This window comes from Oncorhynchus masou, chromosome 31 (assembly GCF_036934945.1).
Source record: "Oncorhynchus masou masou isolate Uvic2021 chromosome 31, UVic_Omas_1.1, whole genome shotgun sequence".
Taxonomy (NCBI): Eukaryota; Metazoa; Chordata; class Actinopteri; order Salmoniformes; family Salmonidae; genus Oncorhynchus; species Oncorhynchus masou.
Window position 1 is genome coordinate 52419197 of NC_088242.1, and position 18797 is coordinate 52437993.

General features: G+C 43.8%; 1 protein-coding gene across 1 annotated transcript in view; it reads right to left on the reverse strand.

Moving 5' to 3' along the window:
* LOC135524109 (kinesin-like protein KIF21A) overlaps nt 1–18797 on the reverse strand; it is a 68251-nt gene that overhangs the window by 22251 nt on the left and 27203 nt on the right. Inside the window, 23 exon segments of the mRNA XM_064951314.1 lie at nt 1448–1558; nt 2348–2559; nt 2678–2732; nt 2859–2916; nt 3936–3956; nt 4633–4798; nt 5493–5594; nt 5781–5975; nt 6197–6341; nt 6542–6690; nt 8181–8249; nt 8550–8657; nt 8935–9134; nt 9528–9716; nt 10935–11040; nt 12204–12291; nt 12989–13186; nt 13348–13411; nt 13492–13681; nt 13806–14001; nt 14233–14348; nt 17533–17703; nt 18110–18241. Of these exon segments, the coding sequence (XP_064807386.1) occupies nt 1448–1558; nt 2348–2559; nt 2678–2732; nt 2859–2916; nt 3936–3956; nt 4633–4798; nt 5493–5594; nt 5781–5975; nt 6197–6341; nt 6542–6690; nt 8181–8249; nt 8550–8657; nt 8935–9134; nt 9528–9716; nt 10935–11040; nt 12204–12291; nt 12989–13186; nt 13348–13411; nt 13492–13681; nt 13806–14001; nt 14233–14348; nt 17533–17703; nt 18110–18241 (3041 nt within the window).

The window sequence follows — 18797 nt, forward strand, 5'->3', positions numbered from 1 at the left end:
TATTCAAATAATGATTGAAATATTTTGATTAAAAACGTTATTTTGATTAATTTATTCATACTATTTCATCCTTTCACAAGATATAGTCCATACAAATCTAGGGTTGGAACCCAAACCGACTGGTCATTCATTTCGGTTCGGTTGCCAGAGACGCGACCCAGATGTTCAGACTTTTTGTTCTGCATCTATGGATACGACCCAGTCGTTCATTCTAAATGCACTGGCTGGCAACATTCTTATCCCTTGCTTGCTAGCTAGCCAACTACTAATTTACAGTCACGTCAAACAATGCAGCCAGAAAACAACAAAGTAGCTGCATTTGCATTTGTTTAAGCTGTTTTCTATTGACATTTATTTGGATACATCCATAACAATGAGCTAATGAGATGCGAGTTGACCTGGCATAGAAAATGTGCTCTCTCGTCAGGACACTGTTGTTCAGAGGAGCTAGCCAACAACACAGCTAACACAATCACTTCAAATTGAATCCTGAAAGACTGCAAACGAGCTGCTTTCTATTGACATTACTTTGAATATATCCATAAAAATTATGACAGCTGATTCATGATGTCGACTGGCTGAGAAACGCTGCTTGCTTGTCTGTCTCTTCACAACTAATGGCACATTGATTACTATGGGACAGCTGGAGACCGAATTTGAATATTGAAACACTGTTGCAAATTTCAGAGTCAGACAGCAAGGTTTATACAATCTCCGCTGTTAAAAACTAAATGTTAGTCTAAAAGAAATGTGAGATAATCTAGATGCTATTTATAGTGGAGCTCAAGTGTATAAATTGCCTGGCTGGGCTGATGAGACAGGGGATTGCAGATGGAACAGAGTAAATAGCCGGTGGTAACTTGTGAAATAGACACCGTCTGGAATGCGGTTTTAACCAATTAGCATTCAGGATTAGAACCAACCGTTATATACGGCTCTGCACTCATTTCTGAGACTTTTCATGCTCATCAAATGTGGTCCTGAGAACTGATCAGGGAGATAATGTTTGCTCACTCAGGGTTTCACTCAGCATGGTTCCCCGCTGGATACCAATATATAGGATTTATATATCGTAGCCACATTTGCAACAGCGGGTTTGAAGAGGATGAGAGGGCCAAGTTGAACACTGAATTAACTTCCCAAATTAAAAATAGATTTGGGAAATAGAAGTTAATTGTTTAATCTCAGTCAAAAGGGATATAGAAACAAAATTAGCTATATTTCTCAAGAACGCGTCAACTACTTGACATTCGGTGTAGAACTTGGCAGGGTAAGGTTATTATTTCCATCACACCAAGCAAAGAGAATTGTTGATTTAGAATAGATAACACCATATACTTTCTGAGGTGGGAAATTCAGAAAGGGGGCGATAAGTATAATTTGCAAGAGCTGTTGGAAAAAGTTGTGCTTTTGGCCTCCGGCCACCAGAGGGTCGCTAGTCTCTTACTGTTTGATCTCCTTGACCTTAGCCGCCAATTGTGTCTTGTCATAGGTCTTCCTGCGAGAGAGCGGCGAGGGCTCTGGAACTCTTTTTTCCGCCCCTGAGGAGGAGGCAGGTCTGGAGCCGGAACAAACATTTAGTTTTCATTAGCAACACACAACACAATCCAAAGACAACACAAGACAAAACATAAGGAACAAAAATGACAACAATGTAAGACTATAAACTAAAGTTATAAATTAAACAATATTGGAGGCGGTGAACATGCATTACACACATACCACACTGTTACCTGATATTCAGTCCCAATATAGACGTTCCTCCTTCACCCAAATCTTGTGTTTTATAAGGACACCGGTGTAGCATTAGGGCTACATTGTGTCACACTGAAATCAGTCCCCAGCACTACATCTTATGTGTTCAAGTCAAAATAAAATTGGTATTGCTGCTCAAAACATACGTAGAAAGCCAATGTGCGCTATTGGTTAGTTTTATTAGCTTTTTCTGTTGCTTTGACAGGATGCAAATGTTAAGGATTAATATTGTGTAGAGTTGACATAGCTGTGCCATAAGCCTACTGTAATTGAGAATTGCATCTAGCGAGAGAACATGAGATCTGCATGGCCATACTGTACATGCCTCATAATCATAGTGTGTGTGTCTGCCTGTCAGTAGTAGCCTTGATGGGTTAGTGTTATTACAGCTGCTACATGCTAATTAACGAATATACTAAAGGGCTACTGGCTATACTTTGGTTTCTACTGGCTTGGAGACTTGCAGGTGAATAGAGGAGATTTAAAGACCATGTCAGGCAAAGTGAACGGGGAATAAGCAGCAGCTGTATCAACATGCAGAAAACAGGGGGTTAGCAGGTTAGCTAGCTAGCACACGGAGGCCCGGACTTACATGCTGCCCATCTTAGAGGACAAGCCGGGAGAATGAGCCATATAGTCCCTGTCCCTGACTGACGAGCCAATGGGGGTCTCGGGATCTCTGCCCTCTTCTGGAGTTTCAACCAATGGGAGACAGGGGGAGGAGAAATCGCCAGAAGGCGTGTCAGGGACGGAGTCACTTTTGGCGTAGAGCAGCTCCATCTGAGTGGTGGTTCTCCTACGAGCCTGGGTGGGGAGAAACACACTCAGTTCATAATACACACAAACACGCACCCACACACACACATGTCCCCACAAGGATAGTAAAACAATGATACACATGCTAATAGGCTGAGAATGGTACCTTGCTCCTTGTTTTGGCCTCTCCACAGAGTTTCATTAGATCTGATGTCAGTGAGCTGGAACAAGGAAGTAGAATATATGAGCTAACATACTTTAAAAAAATATAAAACAGGCAACAACAAATAAAGTCAAATGTTCACTATTTTTGGGTGATTTGAGTGAACTCTCTCTTTAATACTTACTGTCCGTCTGTTGCAGGACTCTGGGTGAATTCGTCACTGCTGCTGTCATCCCCATTCTCTGTGAAATCCAAGGACTAAAAATGTCAGTTGAACTGTATGTCAGGGCCAAACAACATCCATAGCAAATGCATTTTGTTGTTGTTGTGTGTTATGGCTAAATACCAACAAACTTAAGTCAGTTCTGCATAGTCGTCCAAATACCTGCCAATCGTCCAACCAAACATGGTACAAGGGTTTAACCGTTTATTGAACCAAACCTTATGCTATTACTGTGTTGGCTACAAACAGACGTTAACAATATGTGGTTTATATTATTGAACAAGGTAATGGTGGTAATAATGAACGAGGAGAAGCGGATGAAGACGATGTCAGCGCAGCGCCATGCCGTTTATAAGAAATTGCCTCAAAAGACCTGAATAGATCAGGTCCTTGTTCAGTTACTGAGAGGGGAGGGTTGACAAGGTTCAGGGGTCGAAAGGGTGAGAGGGTAAAAGAGGTCAGATGTGAGGGGTTATGAAAAGGAGGGAAGGGGAAACAGAGATGAGCTGCTTCCGGGGCAGTGTGCTTTGCCTAGAGGGTCCTACTGAGACAAAACATCCTGGTTCTACCTGGAAATGGCAGGGGTCCTCTACAGATACAGTACAGTAGTTATATTATCAGAGGCTACAGTATAAAGCATGGTGCCTGTAGAGCATGGTGTGAAGTGGTCCTCTATTTTTATTTATTTAACTAGGCAAGTTCAGTTAAGAACAAATTCTTATTTTCAATGACAGCCTAGGAACAGTGGGTTAACTGCCTGTTCAGGGGCAGAACGACAGATTTGTACCTTGTCAGCTCAGGGATTTGAACTTGCAACCTTTCGGTTGCTAGTCCATCGCTCTAACCACTAGGCTACCCACTAGGCTATCAGGTGCTAGAAGGCACGGTGGGAAGAGGGGGGGTCAGCTGACATCTGGAGGGAGGTTTTGGAGACAGCAGCATTGCACCTCATGCACCTGCTCATGTTGTTGAGTTAGGAGGACCCATGCATTCATATAAACATATATAGAGAGAGAGTCTCTGGTGTCTGTTACTTACCCACTGGCATGTTACCAAGCTCTGTATCCATAGTCGGGGCAAAAAGAAAAGAGGCAACACACAAATCAAAAACACATTCAGTCATTCTCCCGTAATCAAAACCAAATCAGGTCTAAAAGAAAGAAAGAGCAAGAGTGCAAGATCGACTATTCAAAAAAGATGTCCTCCTCCACAAACGCTGGTGAAAATACAACTGTCATACAGAACCTTATTCCACTGTCAGCGCAATACCAAAACGTCAACTCCATAACAAAAAACGTCAGCTCAATAAAAATGTTTCAAAAAAGGGCAAAAATAAATAATGTACTTGTGAGATTATTCATCTCACAGCCAGAATCTATTGAGGAGGCCACAAGCAAAGAGCAACTCAACAAACCCCCATCATGCACTACACCACCGTCTCCCAGTCTTGGTACTGGAGGTCCAACCAGTAGCTTTCACCCCAGGTCCAATAGAATCTCAGCAACATTCAGGCCACAGACAGTTATGTTTTCAATTATACATACTTCTGGGTCTATCACCCATTGAGTAACCAACCATTTATTTTGGGCTAGACCTGGCAGTGTTGTGGGCTTGATTTACGCACCTCCTGTAGCAGGGGTTGAGAGGGTCAGGGTCAAGGCCCTGGACTTAACTATACATGTATCTTGCAGGGTGTGTGGCTGGCAGGCTGGACGATTGGAGTTAGGGCTGTTACCTTGTAGAGCATTCCCCAGCAGGGCATCTAGTTCGGGGTTAAACTCTGCCTTCTCTTTCAGCATGTGGAACAGCAGCTGGTTCTGAGTGGCGCTGGTGATCTCTGTCTGCTTCAGCCTGCCCTCCATCACCTTCACCTGGGACTCCTTCTGTGCTGCCTGCAGACCCTAGGATAGGGAGGAGGTCAAAGGTCATAGGTCAGCTATAAGAAGGGTCACTAAAGGTCAGCTATACGAGCTATGATTGTGTGTAACACTGTACACAAAATACTGTACACAAAATATGAATACACAAGGAGGGTGCTTGTACATGTACACACAGAACTAAACACATTAACTATCGTAGAAACTGAATTAATTGGGTACATGTGCAACCTGAGTTTAAAGTGCGACTGAACCAAAAAAAGCAAGATAGGCTATCCAAAGTCAAACCAACTTTGCCACGGTCGCGCACCGGCTGACGGAAGCTAATTGGCGAAAGAAGTTGGCTAGCTCGCTAGCTAGACTAGGCTACTTTCAGACACAAGACCTGGTGAGACTGTTATCTAGAAGGGTGAGTGACCGTAACTGTGTACTGTTCTGGCAGAGTGAAAGTACAAACGCTTCCCACTTTCGAACACACACACACACACACACACACACACACACACACACACACACACACACACACACACACACAAAGCACACGCCCAAAACCCAAATCTTGTTCTCAATCGCATTTCCTAATGAGGATCATTGAAACCGAGGCTGAATCAGGTTGTTCAGCCCACCTTTAAACTAAGTCAACTCCAGGAGAAGACGACGGCATAAGAGATTGGGGAGAGACTACGGAGGGACAGGTAAAAGGCAGTAAGTTAGTTACCTTGTTGATGGCCATAGAAATAAAGTGGCCCATCAGGAAACGGGCTTCTGTTAGGGTGCAGGAGCTGATCACTGCGGAAACATCCACCGTGTCAACCTCCTCCTGCAAATGCATAATCACATGGTTAGGAAAAACGTGTTACTCAGAGAGTCATGGGTTAGTGTTTGACTTATTTGGCCAGATTTGTGCTGCTTGAATTTGGCCGTGGTTGTATCTCAACTTTTATGTGGCTTCCTCTCCTTGATTTAAAAAGACGTACGGCTAATGCCAGCTTTCTGTCTGTCTGACCTTGGCCTCCTCCATCTGCATAATGTTGGCCTGGCAGTCTGCGATGCTGTCGTTGATGTAATCGATGTTGGCCATCAGGGTGTCCACTTCCTCGTTGAGGGGAAACACCACCTTCTCTTCCTCAGACCCCTCCCCCGCCAGCCTGTCCCTCTTTCTGGTCACCTTCTCCCTCCTCTTGGTCAGCTCCTCACGTTGCTGTGGAAGGGAGGAAGGATGGAGGGGGGAGTGGAGGAGGAGGTATGGGGGAAGAGCGAGAGGCAGGGAAATGGTGGTAGAGGACGGAGCGGGGGAATAAGGAGGAGTTTGCCAAACGTTTACAATGTTAATTGCTAATAATGCTAATGTAGAGTAATATATTAGGTCTGTAAACTATTTTCACCAAATGAAAAGATGTGTGAATGGCATTTAATGCTTACCTTGAGCAGGCGGTTCATATCGGCCTCCATGTTGGATATGGTCATCCTCTGCATGATGACATCAGAGATACGGCGCTCCAGAGACTGCCACTTCACTTTGGCCACTCTGGTAGAATATATGCCCGTTGACCGTCTGTAGTAGGACCTGTCACACACACGTGCACACACACAATTTTGAGGCATGTTCACTCTACGGTACGGCAACGCAGGTCTCAAGCTATATGTGTTTTTTAACTGCAAAAGCCATACTGATTGCTCGACAATATATAATATGGTGTACCATGCAGTGTAATGCAGCAACACACATCAAAACGGTATTACGGTGACCCGTTGTCCAGTCCCTACCTGGTTCCGTTAGGTGCGGTGGATCCAGAGGATTGCAAGCGTCCTGAGGGGGGTCGGTGGGAGGAGTCCTGGAGGGCCTCTGGTAAACTCACCTTCCTGCTGGTCACCTTACCAGACATAGGTCTGGCCTGCCTCCTCAGTGCAGTTACCTGGTAGATAAGAGATATATCTTGAACTCTAATTAATACAAAGATGCCATTGGTAGCCTACTCTCTCTGTACCTCTGCTCTCAGACTCTGGCCAATGGTTCCTACAACTTCCTAATTCCAGGTACCAAAGGTCAAATAGAATTTTCTGGAAAAAAGCTTTTTGTTTTCTGGTCCTAGAACTTTAACATTCCTTGAACTGAAATCCAACTAGATGAGAGTTAGTGATTCATTGCAAGGATGTGTGTAACTGCTTCTAGTCTTGGGTAATTGTAAAGTATACAGCACTTTGGTATACTACATTATTTTTTACCTTTTGAAAATATCATTGCCCCCTTTAGTAAATATCATTGTGTGACTCGGATCAATAAATAAAAAATTACAAATCAGTTTGGGCCTCAACAACAAGTTAGAATAGTAGAATACACAAGGTGCCATTTCGAAATGTGGTTGTGCATCCGCGGTTTCTCTTGTTATGTCAGTCCCTAGGTAGGTTTCCATCTAATCTGTGATAGATTTTCACGTGAATATTCAAATATATGCATAAAATAAGATGCACATTTTACACCAGAGAGGTGTTTCCTTAAAAAGTGACCGTTTGCATATAAAAGGCTGTGCAGGATTACATAATGCACATAAATAACGTTTTCCTCTAAATACCATGTACCGAATGAAAAATCTAATCTAATCTTCACTGATGGTTTTGTCAAAAAAAACTGTTGCGTTATATAACAAATGTGCCCACTCTGGTCTTGGCACCTTCTCTTTAACCAACAGCTTGCAGATACAGATGCAGGCTACCTACATTAACAGATTATTATGGATAAGAGCATCGATCATCAATGTCACTAGAATAAGACCCTCGATAGTTATTGGAAAGGAACATCAAGATCGTCACTGTGCACTTTCACCACCCTGCCAAGTTAATCATCATTTATTTAATCTGTAGCCTAATAAACTGCATGCTTTCCCGAGTCATAACTGGAAGGCCACACAAGATATCATTGCGTGACTCCAAATTTACCTCGATATGATTGTTATTATATCGATATTTGAGCATAAAGGCACTTCCATCGCCATTTTGGCATTTATAAAATTGTACCGGCGTTTCATGTTTCCATCAGCCCAGTCGTGACTTTTTCATGCGTCAGGTAATTTATTCGCATGAAATAGTTGGCTGGAAACCTGCTTACTGATAGTCAATTGGCACATCTCAGCTAAAACAATGTTAGATCGGTAAGTTAGTCTAGCAGCCAGCTATCTAAATTTAGTAATCATGGTCGGATTACCGGCTGGGGGGGACCCCCATTGATTTTGTTAGTCAGTCTCACTCAGATATATTAAAAACTGCAAACATTTCTCGTATGCACATGTGAGTACAGACCCGCGAGCAACTGCAGCCCCTCATGATGACTTCAGATTTTTTTGGTGTGGCCCCCACACCCATCTCTGCTCTATGTGGAGGCCCCAAGATAGCTGTTCATGTTGCTCACCTCCTCAGTCTTCCTACGCAGTATGAGCTCCTGTTGTCTCTTCTGGGCCTCCAGTAGCTTCAGCTGGTGCTGTGGAAAACACATTAACATTGCCTTCAGTAATGCCAGTAGCATTAAGTTGCAATTTTTTTGTTGCTTAAGTGGTCCAATAACACATCCGGTTCAAGACAGCCCAAACCAGACTATAAATAAGTATAACAACATCAGGCTGACTTGATACCGAACCGTACTCACTGGATAAAGAGCTATAAGGAAACAGTTTGGGTCGGCATGATGAAAAGCGGGGCGGGGCTACATGAGGTGGACAGTGTGATGAGGAAGTACAGTTGTGGTACTGAGGAACCAGACTTATGGGTCCCCGTGGTTCACCTCCTGTTTGCGTTGGTCCTTCCTAAGGCTGGCGATCTCTCTGCTCCTCCTGGAATCTGTCCTTCTGTTCTTCTCCTGCTGCTCCTTCATCTGCTTCATCAGACGAACCTGACGGCCAACCAGGTCACATTTGGATCAATATCAGTAACCCAGCCGTTGATGTTCAACGTCCGTACGTAGAAAATAATATGAAATATGATGTTGACTGAGTGGTGACTCAACAAACAAAAATTATAATAATTACGCGGTTGGAATATTGTATTGATAAATATCTTTACGATGGCAATGCCACGATTAGCTGGCAGCGGGTGTGGTCAGTCATGGTCATGGTTGTGGTCAGTCATGGTCATGGTTGTGGTCAGGTACAAGTACGTCTTCTTTCTACCTTTGTCTTCTTCATCTCCGTGACGTCCAGTTGGAGCTTCTTGAGCTGTGTCTCGTACTTTGATTGGTTCTTGAGGAGGCGTGTGTGTTCCTTCTGGGCTGACTGTAGCTTCTGTAGCTCCTTATTCATGAGACTTAGCTTCTTCTCATACCCCTGCTTGATCTTCTTAGCCTTATCGTCGTTGCACGTCTCCACCGAGCCTGAAGGGGGCGTCAAAAACAAGACCGAAAAACAGAGAAAATAATCTGGAAATCATAGGTTGCCATCCCTCCTAGAGAATTACTGGGTATGGAGGCTTTTGCTTCAGCCCTGCCACACCTGATTCTACTAGTCTGCTGCTCATAAGGACCTTGATTAGCTGAATCGGTGCGTTAGAGTCGGATTGGAAATGTTTACCACCCCTGTCTTAATTCAAAAGAGGGAAACCCCACACTTTTTTATAGGGGGTGGCTGTTCAATAGCCCAATGTTCTAAAGAGCAAAATAAAAACTCCAAACTATTCACACTTCTCTGGTAGACTACAGACCAGCAACGGCTGTATGCATATCCAATAGCTATGTAATCCCAGTGTCCAGGTCATTCATGAGACTTACCCATGTTCTGCAGCACCTTGTCCCTCTCCAGCTGTGTGTCTCTGATCTTGCTCTGCAGCATCATCAGTTTCTGTTCGTACTGCTGCTTGAGCGTGTGCAGACGCCTCTGGCTGTTCTCCAGCTCGTCGATCAGCTTCTGCTTGATGGCAATTTCACATGTAATGTTGGCCAGGTCCGCCTGGAAGTTCTCTGGTGGGGAAAGTAACATTGATTCATATGGGTTCAAATCATTTTTATTTATTTTTATTTCACCTTTATTTAACCAGGTAGGCAAGTTGAGAACAAGTTCTCATTTACAATTGCGTCCTGGCCAAGATAAAGCAAAGCAGTTCGACACATACAACGACACAGAGTTATACATGGAGTAAAACAAACATACAGTCAATAATACAGTATACACAAGTCTATATACGATGTGAGCAAATGAGGTGAGATAAGGGAGGTAAAGGCAAAAAAGGCCATGGTGGAAAAGTAAATACAATATAGCAAGTAAAACACTGGAATGGTAGATTTGCAGTGGAAGAATGTGCAAAGTAGAAATAAAAATAATGGGGTGCAAAGGAGCAAAATAAATACATAAATTAAATACAGTAGGGAAAGAGGTAGTTGTTTGGGCTAAATTATAGGTGGGCTGTGTACAGGTGCAGTAATCTGTGAGCTGCTCTGACAGTTTGTGCTTAAATCTAATGAGGGAGATAAGTGTTTCCAGTTTCAGAGATTTTTGTAGTTTGTTCCAGTCATTGGCAGCAGAGAACTGGAAGGAGAGGCAGCCCAAGAAAGAATTGGCTTTGGGGGTGACTAGAGAGATATACCTGCTGGAGCGTGTGCTACAGGTGGGAGATGCTATGGTGACCAGCGAGCTGAGATAAGGGGGGACTTTACCTAGCAGGGTCTTGTAGATGACATGGAGCCAGTGGGTTTGGCGACGAGTATGAAGCGAGGGCCAGCCAACGAGAGCGTACAGGTCGCAATGGTGGGTAGTATATGGGGCTTTGGTGACAAAACGGATTGCACTGTGATAGACTGCATCCAATTTGTTGAGTAGGGTATTGGAGGCTATTTTGTAAATGACATCGCCAAAGTCGAGGATTGGTAGGATGGTCAGTTTTACAAGGGTATGTTTGGCAGCATGAGTGAAGGATGCTTTGTTGCGAAATAGGAAGCCAATTCTAGATTTAACTTTGGATTGGAGATGTTTGATATGGGTCTGGAAGGAGAGTTTACAGTCTAACCAGACACCTAAGTATTTGTAGTTGTCCACGTATTCTAAGTCAGAGCAGTCCAGAGTAGTGATGTTGGACAGGCGGGTAGGTGCAGGTAGCGATCGGTTGAAGAGATAGATATAGATATACATGTCCACTAGATGTCCCTTCTATATTTCCTATTTCTACAATTAGGCCATTTTACCTTTCTCATCTGATTCCGAGTCTGAATCATCAGAGCTCTCCTCCACATCCATCTCCTCCTCTTCCTCATCGTCCTCTTCCTCGTGGTCACTCCCCTCCTGCCCCTCCTGAGAGCACAAACAAAATCAGAATAGAACACAGAATTATCCGGTGTCAGAAAAACGGGGTGGGAAAAACACACGTGTCTTGTAATTATTGCTGGGACAATAAACCGTCATTAAAAATTACCGTCATTACATTCCTCTTACCGAAACATTTTGCGTATGTCGGTCATTTTGCTTCTCAACGTTCCTGTAGATTGTTCTAAAACCATTATGCGATCAACAGCAATAGCCTTTGCATTATGTAGTTTCCTGCTATGAAAGTATCTGCCTGTCTACGTTTTGCTGTCGGCTGACTGTAGTGAGCCGTGTGGGGTTTCCCTCTGTTGAATTAAGGCTGGGGTGGTCAACATTTCCAATCCGACTCGAACGCACCGATTCAGCTAATCAAGGTCCTTATGAGCAGCAGACTAGTAGAATCAGGTGTGGCAGGGCTGAAGCAAAAGCATGCATACCCAGTAATTCTCGAGGAGGGATGGCAACCTATGATTTTCCAGATTATTTTCTCTGTTTTTCTGTCTTGTTTTTGACGCCCCCTTCAGGCTCGGTGGAGACGTGCAACGACGATAAGGCTAAGAAGATCAAGGAGGGGTTTGAGAAGAAGCTAAATCTCATGAATAAGGAGCTACAGAAGCTACAGTCAGTGAGCGAGCCACTCCCTTTCCCCACTGTGCGCACGGAGGAGGGAGAGATGCATTCTGAGAAGCACAAGCATTATGACTGTTGTTTAAACTGCAATTGCAGTTTTTATCGTTGTATTTAATGCTAGAGCAAAATAGCTATGTTTATCACAATATTACTTTTTGTCCATATCAACCAGCTATTAGCACCTCCCCAATAAATAAGTTACCACTGGGGCCTCCCGAGTGCCGCAGCGGTCTAGGGTACTGCATCGCCGTGCTTGAGGTGTCACTACGGACCCAGGTTCGATCCCGGGCTGTATCACAACCGGCCGTGATCGTGAGTCCCATAGTGCGTCTGCATGATTTGACCTTCGCCTCCCGAGCCTTTTGGGGAGTTTCAGTAATGAGACAAGATTGAAATTGGGGAGAAAAAGGGGGTAACAAAAATGTCAAAAAATATTGCTGATTTATCGTTATTGCAACAAACAAACAAAAAAATCCATATCGCCCAGCTCTATCATTTGACTAATAGGTTGTCAATCATACCGTCTCAGGCTCCTCATTGGACCGCTCAGTCAGCTCTTTTTCTGTCCCATTGTGTTGGTCGTTGTCAGGGACTTCCTCCTTGACAACACTAGTAGGGAACAACAGAGGGGCAAGGTGAGACAACATTGAGCTAATGTTCAACATTATTTTTTTCTATATCTTCAAAAATAAAGTGTGTTAATAAAGCTCATGATAAAGCCATTGATGGTGGATGAAAACAGAACCAATAACTTTGTTCCCATCATATCAGTCTGTCGGTGTGAGCAAATTGAAAGAAACTAGTGAAAACAGGAAGAACTGAAGGAACTGAACTCAGGTTTCCCTTCTGGCCTGGCAACTGCCTGTCAAACAAAACAAAATGGTTGTTTAGAAGAAGTGAGGGATGGAAATGGAAATGGCAGGGAGGTTAAGGGAGGGGGACCTGTGAACAAACCTGCCATTTTCCTCCTCTACTAACTCCTCCTCCCTCTCTCTCTCTCTTCCAGCAGCTGCTGGAGCCTTCAGTGAGAGGTCAAGGTCAAAGGTCACAGGTGAGAGGACAGGGGAGAGAGATGTGACAAGGAAGGAAGGAAGGAAGGAAGGAAGGAAGGAAAGAAGGAAGGAAGGAAAGAAGGAAACCAGGGAGTACAGAGAAGAGGAAGGAAAATAAGTCATAGGGAAAAATATAGAGATCACAAACTGCTACTCACCATGGCCCCACATTGTCATACAATAATTAAAAAAATACATTTTTTAACAAGAAAACAAAGAATTTGGTCCTACAATTAACTATGATCACTCTTTACCTCTTCTTCTTCTTCCTCTCCTTCTTCTTGAGTTTTTCCAGGTCTTTCTTTGCCATCTCAATGATGTCGGAAGCCTCCTTCTCAGGGGCCAGTAGGGCAGAGGAGAAGGTTCCGGGGTAAAAGGACTGCCGTGAAGAGGCACGGGACAGGTTCTTACGAAGGTTCTCATTCACAGACTCACTCTCCAGGAGTTTGGCTCTACAGGGAATAACAGTGAAATTTAATTAAAACGTCTGTTTCTGACATATTCCTAAAGCTCAATATTGTCTATATGCTATGATAGGTCATGTTCAGTAGGGAGAAAACACTTTGGTTTACCTCTAGGTCCTTAAGTACTGTATGCAGACAGAAAAGTATACCTGAGATCCTCAATCTCTTTGATGTAGCTCTGGATCATGTTCCCAATCTCTTCATTCCCCTCACCTGAGAATAAACAGGAAACGCTTAGCAAACACACATCTAAACTTTATTTTTATTTTTACAATGAACAAGCACACCCTCACCTGCCCTGGCCAGGACCTGGTTGGCCTGGTCACTGAGGTACTGTGTGAGTCTGGCCCTCTGTGCGTCAATGGTCTCCTGCATGGCCTTGACCCTGATCCTCAAGTTGCTGTTCTCTGTCTGCAGCATGCTGTTCTCATGGAACATGTCGTTGATGCTCTCCATACCGTCCTCACCCACCATACGCTTACCCTGCCAGAGGAGAATGGGGTTCAGACAGAATTATAAGTCATGAAGGGCAATTTATTTACGTCATGCCTCCGTTTCATATGGTTTGTTTTTTTCAATTGTCTCTCTCTCTCTGCCTCTCTCTTACCGTCCTGTACTCCATGAGTTCCATCTGTAGCCTGGCGATCTCTGTCCTGAGAGCAGAGATCTGCTGGGAGGCCTTGTCCTGGTTCACCATCACCTTGTTCTTAATGTTCCTGGCTCTGTTGGCATACTTCAGTGCATTCAGGGTCTCCATAAAGTCCCGGTCAGACGGGCTGATGCACGCTATCATCATCGTTTGGCTGAGAGAGGGGAAGGATATGGGAGGAGAAAATGTGGATTTACAAAAGAAACACAGAGAAGCAATCTGTAGTTCAGATGGATATGGTTGCTTGTAGCAACTGTGTTGCAGACATCTAATAATTACTATATCAGCTAACAAAAAGCATTTAGTTTGACATGCACACCAACCAACTGGGACACCAACCCTGACACAAAGAGAGGGAGAAAGGCTTGACCAATTGCACACAGACCTATTTCCACCCAAGGAATCCTGTAGAAGCCGGGTGAGTTTGGAGTCTCTGTAAGGCACATGTGTGGATCGCTTGCTTCGGTCTCCCAAAGCACTGATTACATTTCCAAGAGCAAGCTGTAGTTTGGAAGAGATGACCAAGAAATACCACACAACAAAACAGATATTGAAGGTTATTTCCAGAAACATTCTGGTTCAAGGACTCTATTTATGTCCATACTGGGTTGATATGAGTTTGAAGTAGCCACCCACACTCTTGGCATTCTCTCAACCAGCTTCACCTGGAATGCTTTTCCAACCGTCTTGAAGAGTTCCCACATATGCCGAGTACTTCTTGGCTGCTCCTTCACTCTGCGGTCCAACTTATCCCAAACCATCTCAATTGGGTTGTTGTCGGGTGATTGTGGAGGCTAGGTCATCTGATGCAGCACTCCATCACTCTCCTTCTTGGTCAAATATCCCCTACACAGCCTGGAGGTGTGTTGGGTCATTGTACTATTGAAAAACAAATGATAGTCCCACAAAGCCCAAACCAGAAGGGATGGCGTATCGCTGCAGAATGCTGTGGTAAACATGCTGGTTAAGTGTGCCTTGAATTCTAAATAAAATCACAGACAGTGTCACCAGCAAAACACCCCCACACAATCACACCTCCTCCTCCATGCTTCACGGTGGGAAACACACATGCAGAGATCATCTGTTCACCTACTCTGTGTCTCACAAAGACAAAGCGGTTGGAACCAAACATCTCCAAATTTTGACTCATCAGACCAAAGGATAGATTTCCACCTGTCTAATGTCAATTGCTCGTGTTTCTTGTAACAAGCAAGTCTCCTCTTCTTATTGGTGTCCTTTAGTAGTGGTTTCTTTGCAATTTGACCATGAAGGCATGATTAACGCAGTCTCCTGATGTTGAGATGTGTCTGTTACTTGATCTTTGTGAAGCAATAATTTGTGATTCAATCTGAAGTGCAGTTAACTCAAATGAGCTTATCCTTTGCAGCAGAGGTAACTCCTGGTCTTCCTTTCCTGTGGAGGTCCTCATGAGAGCCAGTTACATCACAGCGCTTGATGGTTTTTGCAACTGCACTTGAAGAAGCATTTAAAGGTCTTGAAATTTTACGCATTGACTGACCTGTCTTTTGCTTTTGTCGTTTCTCTTTGCTTATTTGAGCTGTTCTTGCCATAATATGGACTTGGTCTTTTACCAAATAGGGCTATCTTCTGTATACATTTACATTTAAGTCATTTGGCAGACGCTCTTATCCAGAGCGACTTACAAATTGGATACCACCCCTACCCTGTCACAACACAACTGATCGGCTCAAACGCATTAAGAAGGAAAGAAATTCCACAAATGAACTTTTAAAAAGGCACACCTGTAATTTAAATGTATTCCAGGTGACTACCTGAAGCTGGTTGAGAGAATGCCAAGAGTGTGCAAAGCTGTCATCAAAGGCAAAGGGTGGCTACTTTGAAGAATTTTTTGTTACTACATGATTCCATATGTGTTATTTCATAGTTTGATGTCTTCACTAGTATTCTACAATGTAGAAAATAGTAAAAACAATAAAGAAAAACCCTAGAATGAGTAGGTGTGTTCACACTTTTGACTGGTACTGTAAATACTCAGACCCTTTGCTGAGACTTGAAATTGAGCTCAGCTGCATCCTGTTTCCAATTATCATCCTTGAAATGTTTCTACAACTAGATTGCAGTCTACCTGTGGTAAATTCAATTGATTGGACATGATTTGAAAAGGCAAACACCTGTCTATATTAGGTCTCAAGGTTGACAGTGCACGTCAGAGCAAAAACCAAGCCATGATAACAAATACATTTTCCATAGAGCCCAGAGGCAGGATTGTGTCGAGGCACAGATCTGGGAAAGGGTACCAAAACATTTCTGCAGCATTGAAGGTCCCCAAGAGCACAGTGGCCTCCATCATTCTTAAATGGAAGAAGTTTTGAACCAACAAGACTCTTCCTAGAGCTGGCCGTCCGGCCAAACTGAGCAATCGGGGGAGAAGGGCCTTGGTCAGGGAGGTGAACAAGAGCCCGATGGTCATTCTGACAGACCTCCAGAATTCCTCTGTGGAGATGGGAGAACCTTCCAGAAGGACAACCATCTCTGCAGCACTCCACCAATCAAGCCTTTATGGTAGAGTGTCCAGACGGAAGCCATTCCCCAGTAAAATGTATATGACACGCTTGGGGTTTGACAAAGGGCACCTTAAGACTCTCAAGCCCATTAGAAACAAGATCCTCTGGTCTGTGGAAACCAAGATTGAACTCTTTGGCCTGAATGCCAAGCATCACGTCTGGAGGAAACCTGGCACCATCCCTACGGTGAAGCATGGTGGTGGCAGCATCATGCTGTGGGGATGTTTTTCAGCAGCAGGGACTGGGAGACTAGTCAGGATCGAGGGAAATATGAACGATGCAAAGTATAGAGAGATACTTGATGAAAACCTGCTCCAGAGCGCTCAGGACCTCAGACTGGGGTGAAGGTTCACCTTCCAACAGGACAAGTATCTGAATGTCCATGAGTGGCCCAGCCAGAGCCTGGACTTGAACCCAATCGAACATCTCTGGAGAGACCTGAAATAAGTTGTGCAGCAATGCTCCCCATCCAACCTGACAGAGCTTGAGAGGATCTGCAGAGAAGAATGGAAGAACCTCCCCAAATACAGCTGTGCCAAGCTTGTAGTGTCATACCCTCGAAGACTCAAGGCTGTAATCGCTGCCAAAGGTTCTTCAACAAAGCACTGAGTAAAGGGCCTGGATAATTTTAATTTTTAATAAATTAGCAAAAATGTATTAAATATAGATTGATTCTTTTTTCAAAAACTTTTTATAATAAGGCTGTAACAAAACAAAATGTGGGAAAAGTCAAGGGATCTGAATACTTTCTGAATACACTGTATCTCTAGCTTAAAAGGATAGATTGTTACATTATGCTAAATAGGGGGCAGACATCAACTTTAGGGGGTTAAAGGACAAAGATGGTATATTCCTATATTGCACACATTTTCTCCAGAGCCGTTTTGAGCAGATTCCATCTGTACCATCCTATAGGTGTTCGCCAAACCCTAATCTAGCGTACCTGATTCTAATAATTAGCTGGTTGATACGCTGAATCAGGTTAGTTTCAAGTGGGGTTGGAGTGAAAACCTACAGGAGCGTAGTTCTCCAGGAACAGGGTTGGATAGACCTGCTAGTGTATTAGGGAATAGGGTGGGTCAAAATGTGTATACTACTATAGGGAATACGGTCCATTTCGGACACAACCAGTGTCTCACCAGTCCACAGTTGATGGAGATTCCCTCCTTAGCTCGGTCTCCGGTCGCCCCTGTTCTCTTCAGTCTCTCTGACCCGGCTAGGTCCACAAAGTGAAACTTAGCCGTCAGTGTCTCATACTCTTCCATCTCTGAGTTGCTGTTAGCAACCTTGTTGTCCGTCTCGTTGTTGTCCTGCCGTGAGTTAGAAAAAAATCCAGATCGATGCCTTTGTGTCAGTACCGTTATTCAAAAGCATTGTCCCTGTCATTAATGTAGCATAACATAGAATGTCAGTAGCCTACCATAAACAGTAGCCTACCATGTCAGTACCGTAATAAGACTTATTTCTATATACAGTATGTCATTTACGTAACCTAGCACAATATGACATGATAGCATAGGAGTGGCTATATATAATTTCTGTAACATCAAGGTTAGGAGTAATTTCAGTCACTGTCATAACATATAACATGCTCATAACAAGTGACAGGAGTCACATCACAGTACCAAAAGGGTAGATACGGAATTAGATAGGAGTTGGCAAGAGAGCACAAAAGGACTGGCACTAAGGCTAGGAAAAAGCTGCTCTTGTACGTACATTGTCGGATGCACAGACTCTGACTTGGCACAGGTGAATGGTGAAGATGGCATGAGAACGGGAGCTCTGGACATTCATCTGGGTGCTGGCCGTGGTACGACATAGAGCACCCAGCTTCAGACACTGCATCATCTGAGAGAGGAGAAAGAAATTGGACATCACTATGTTATCACTGTGCAAATTATCATTTTACAGTTTATTTCATGTTTTTACTTTCCTATATTGGATATACATACAGACATACACATTTCTCCTGGACCCCCGGACCACATATCCCAACACATACAACATAGTGTATAGCATACGCGCTCAAGCACACACGCATGTACGTACATTATTGATGCGAGGGTTGACTCATAACCCGCAGTCCCTGCGGACGGGTTTAGGGTCATTAAACATTGTGTGGCTGAAGGGAGGGTGGGTGGTGGGCGGATTGAATAAAGAAAAACCGTACCTTAAAAAGTCCATAAATGTATTATTATTGTGCAATTTATAGAGTCTACATTTGGGGTTTTATTTCACTATTTTCTGCTATCTGGCACCATATTAGTGCATAAACCTAAGCTTTAGGGCTTAAGTGTTCGCACGCCAAATTGCCTACACAGCCAATCGCCAAAGAATGCTTTTGGTAACAGGAAGAAAGAGTTAACAACATTCTCCGGAGGCAAAAAGGACATTGTCGAAGTTT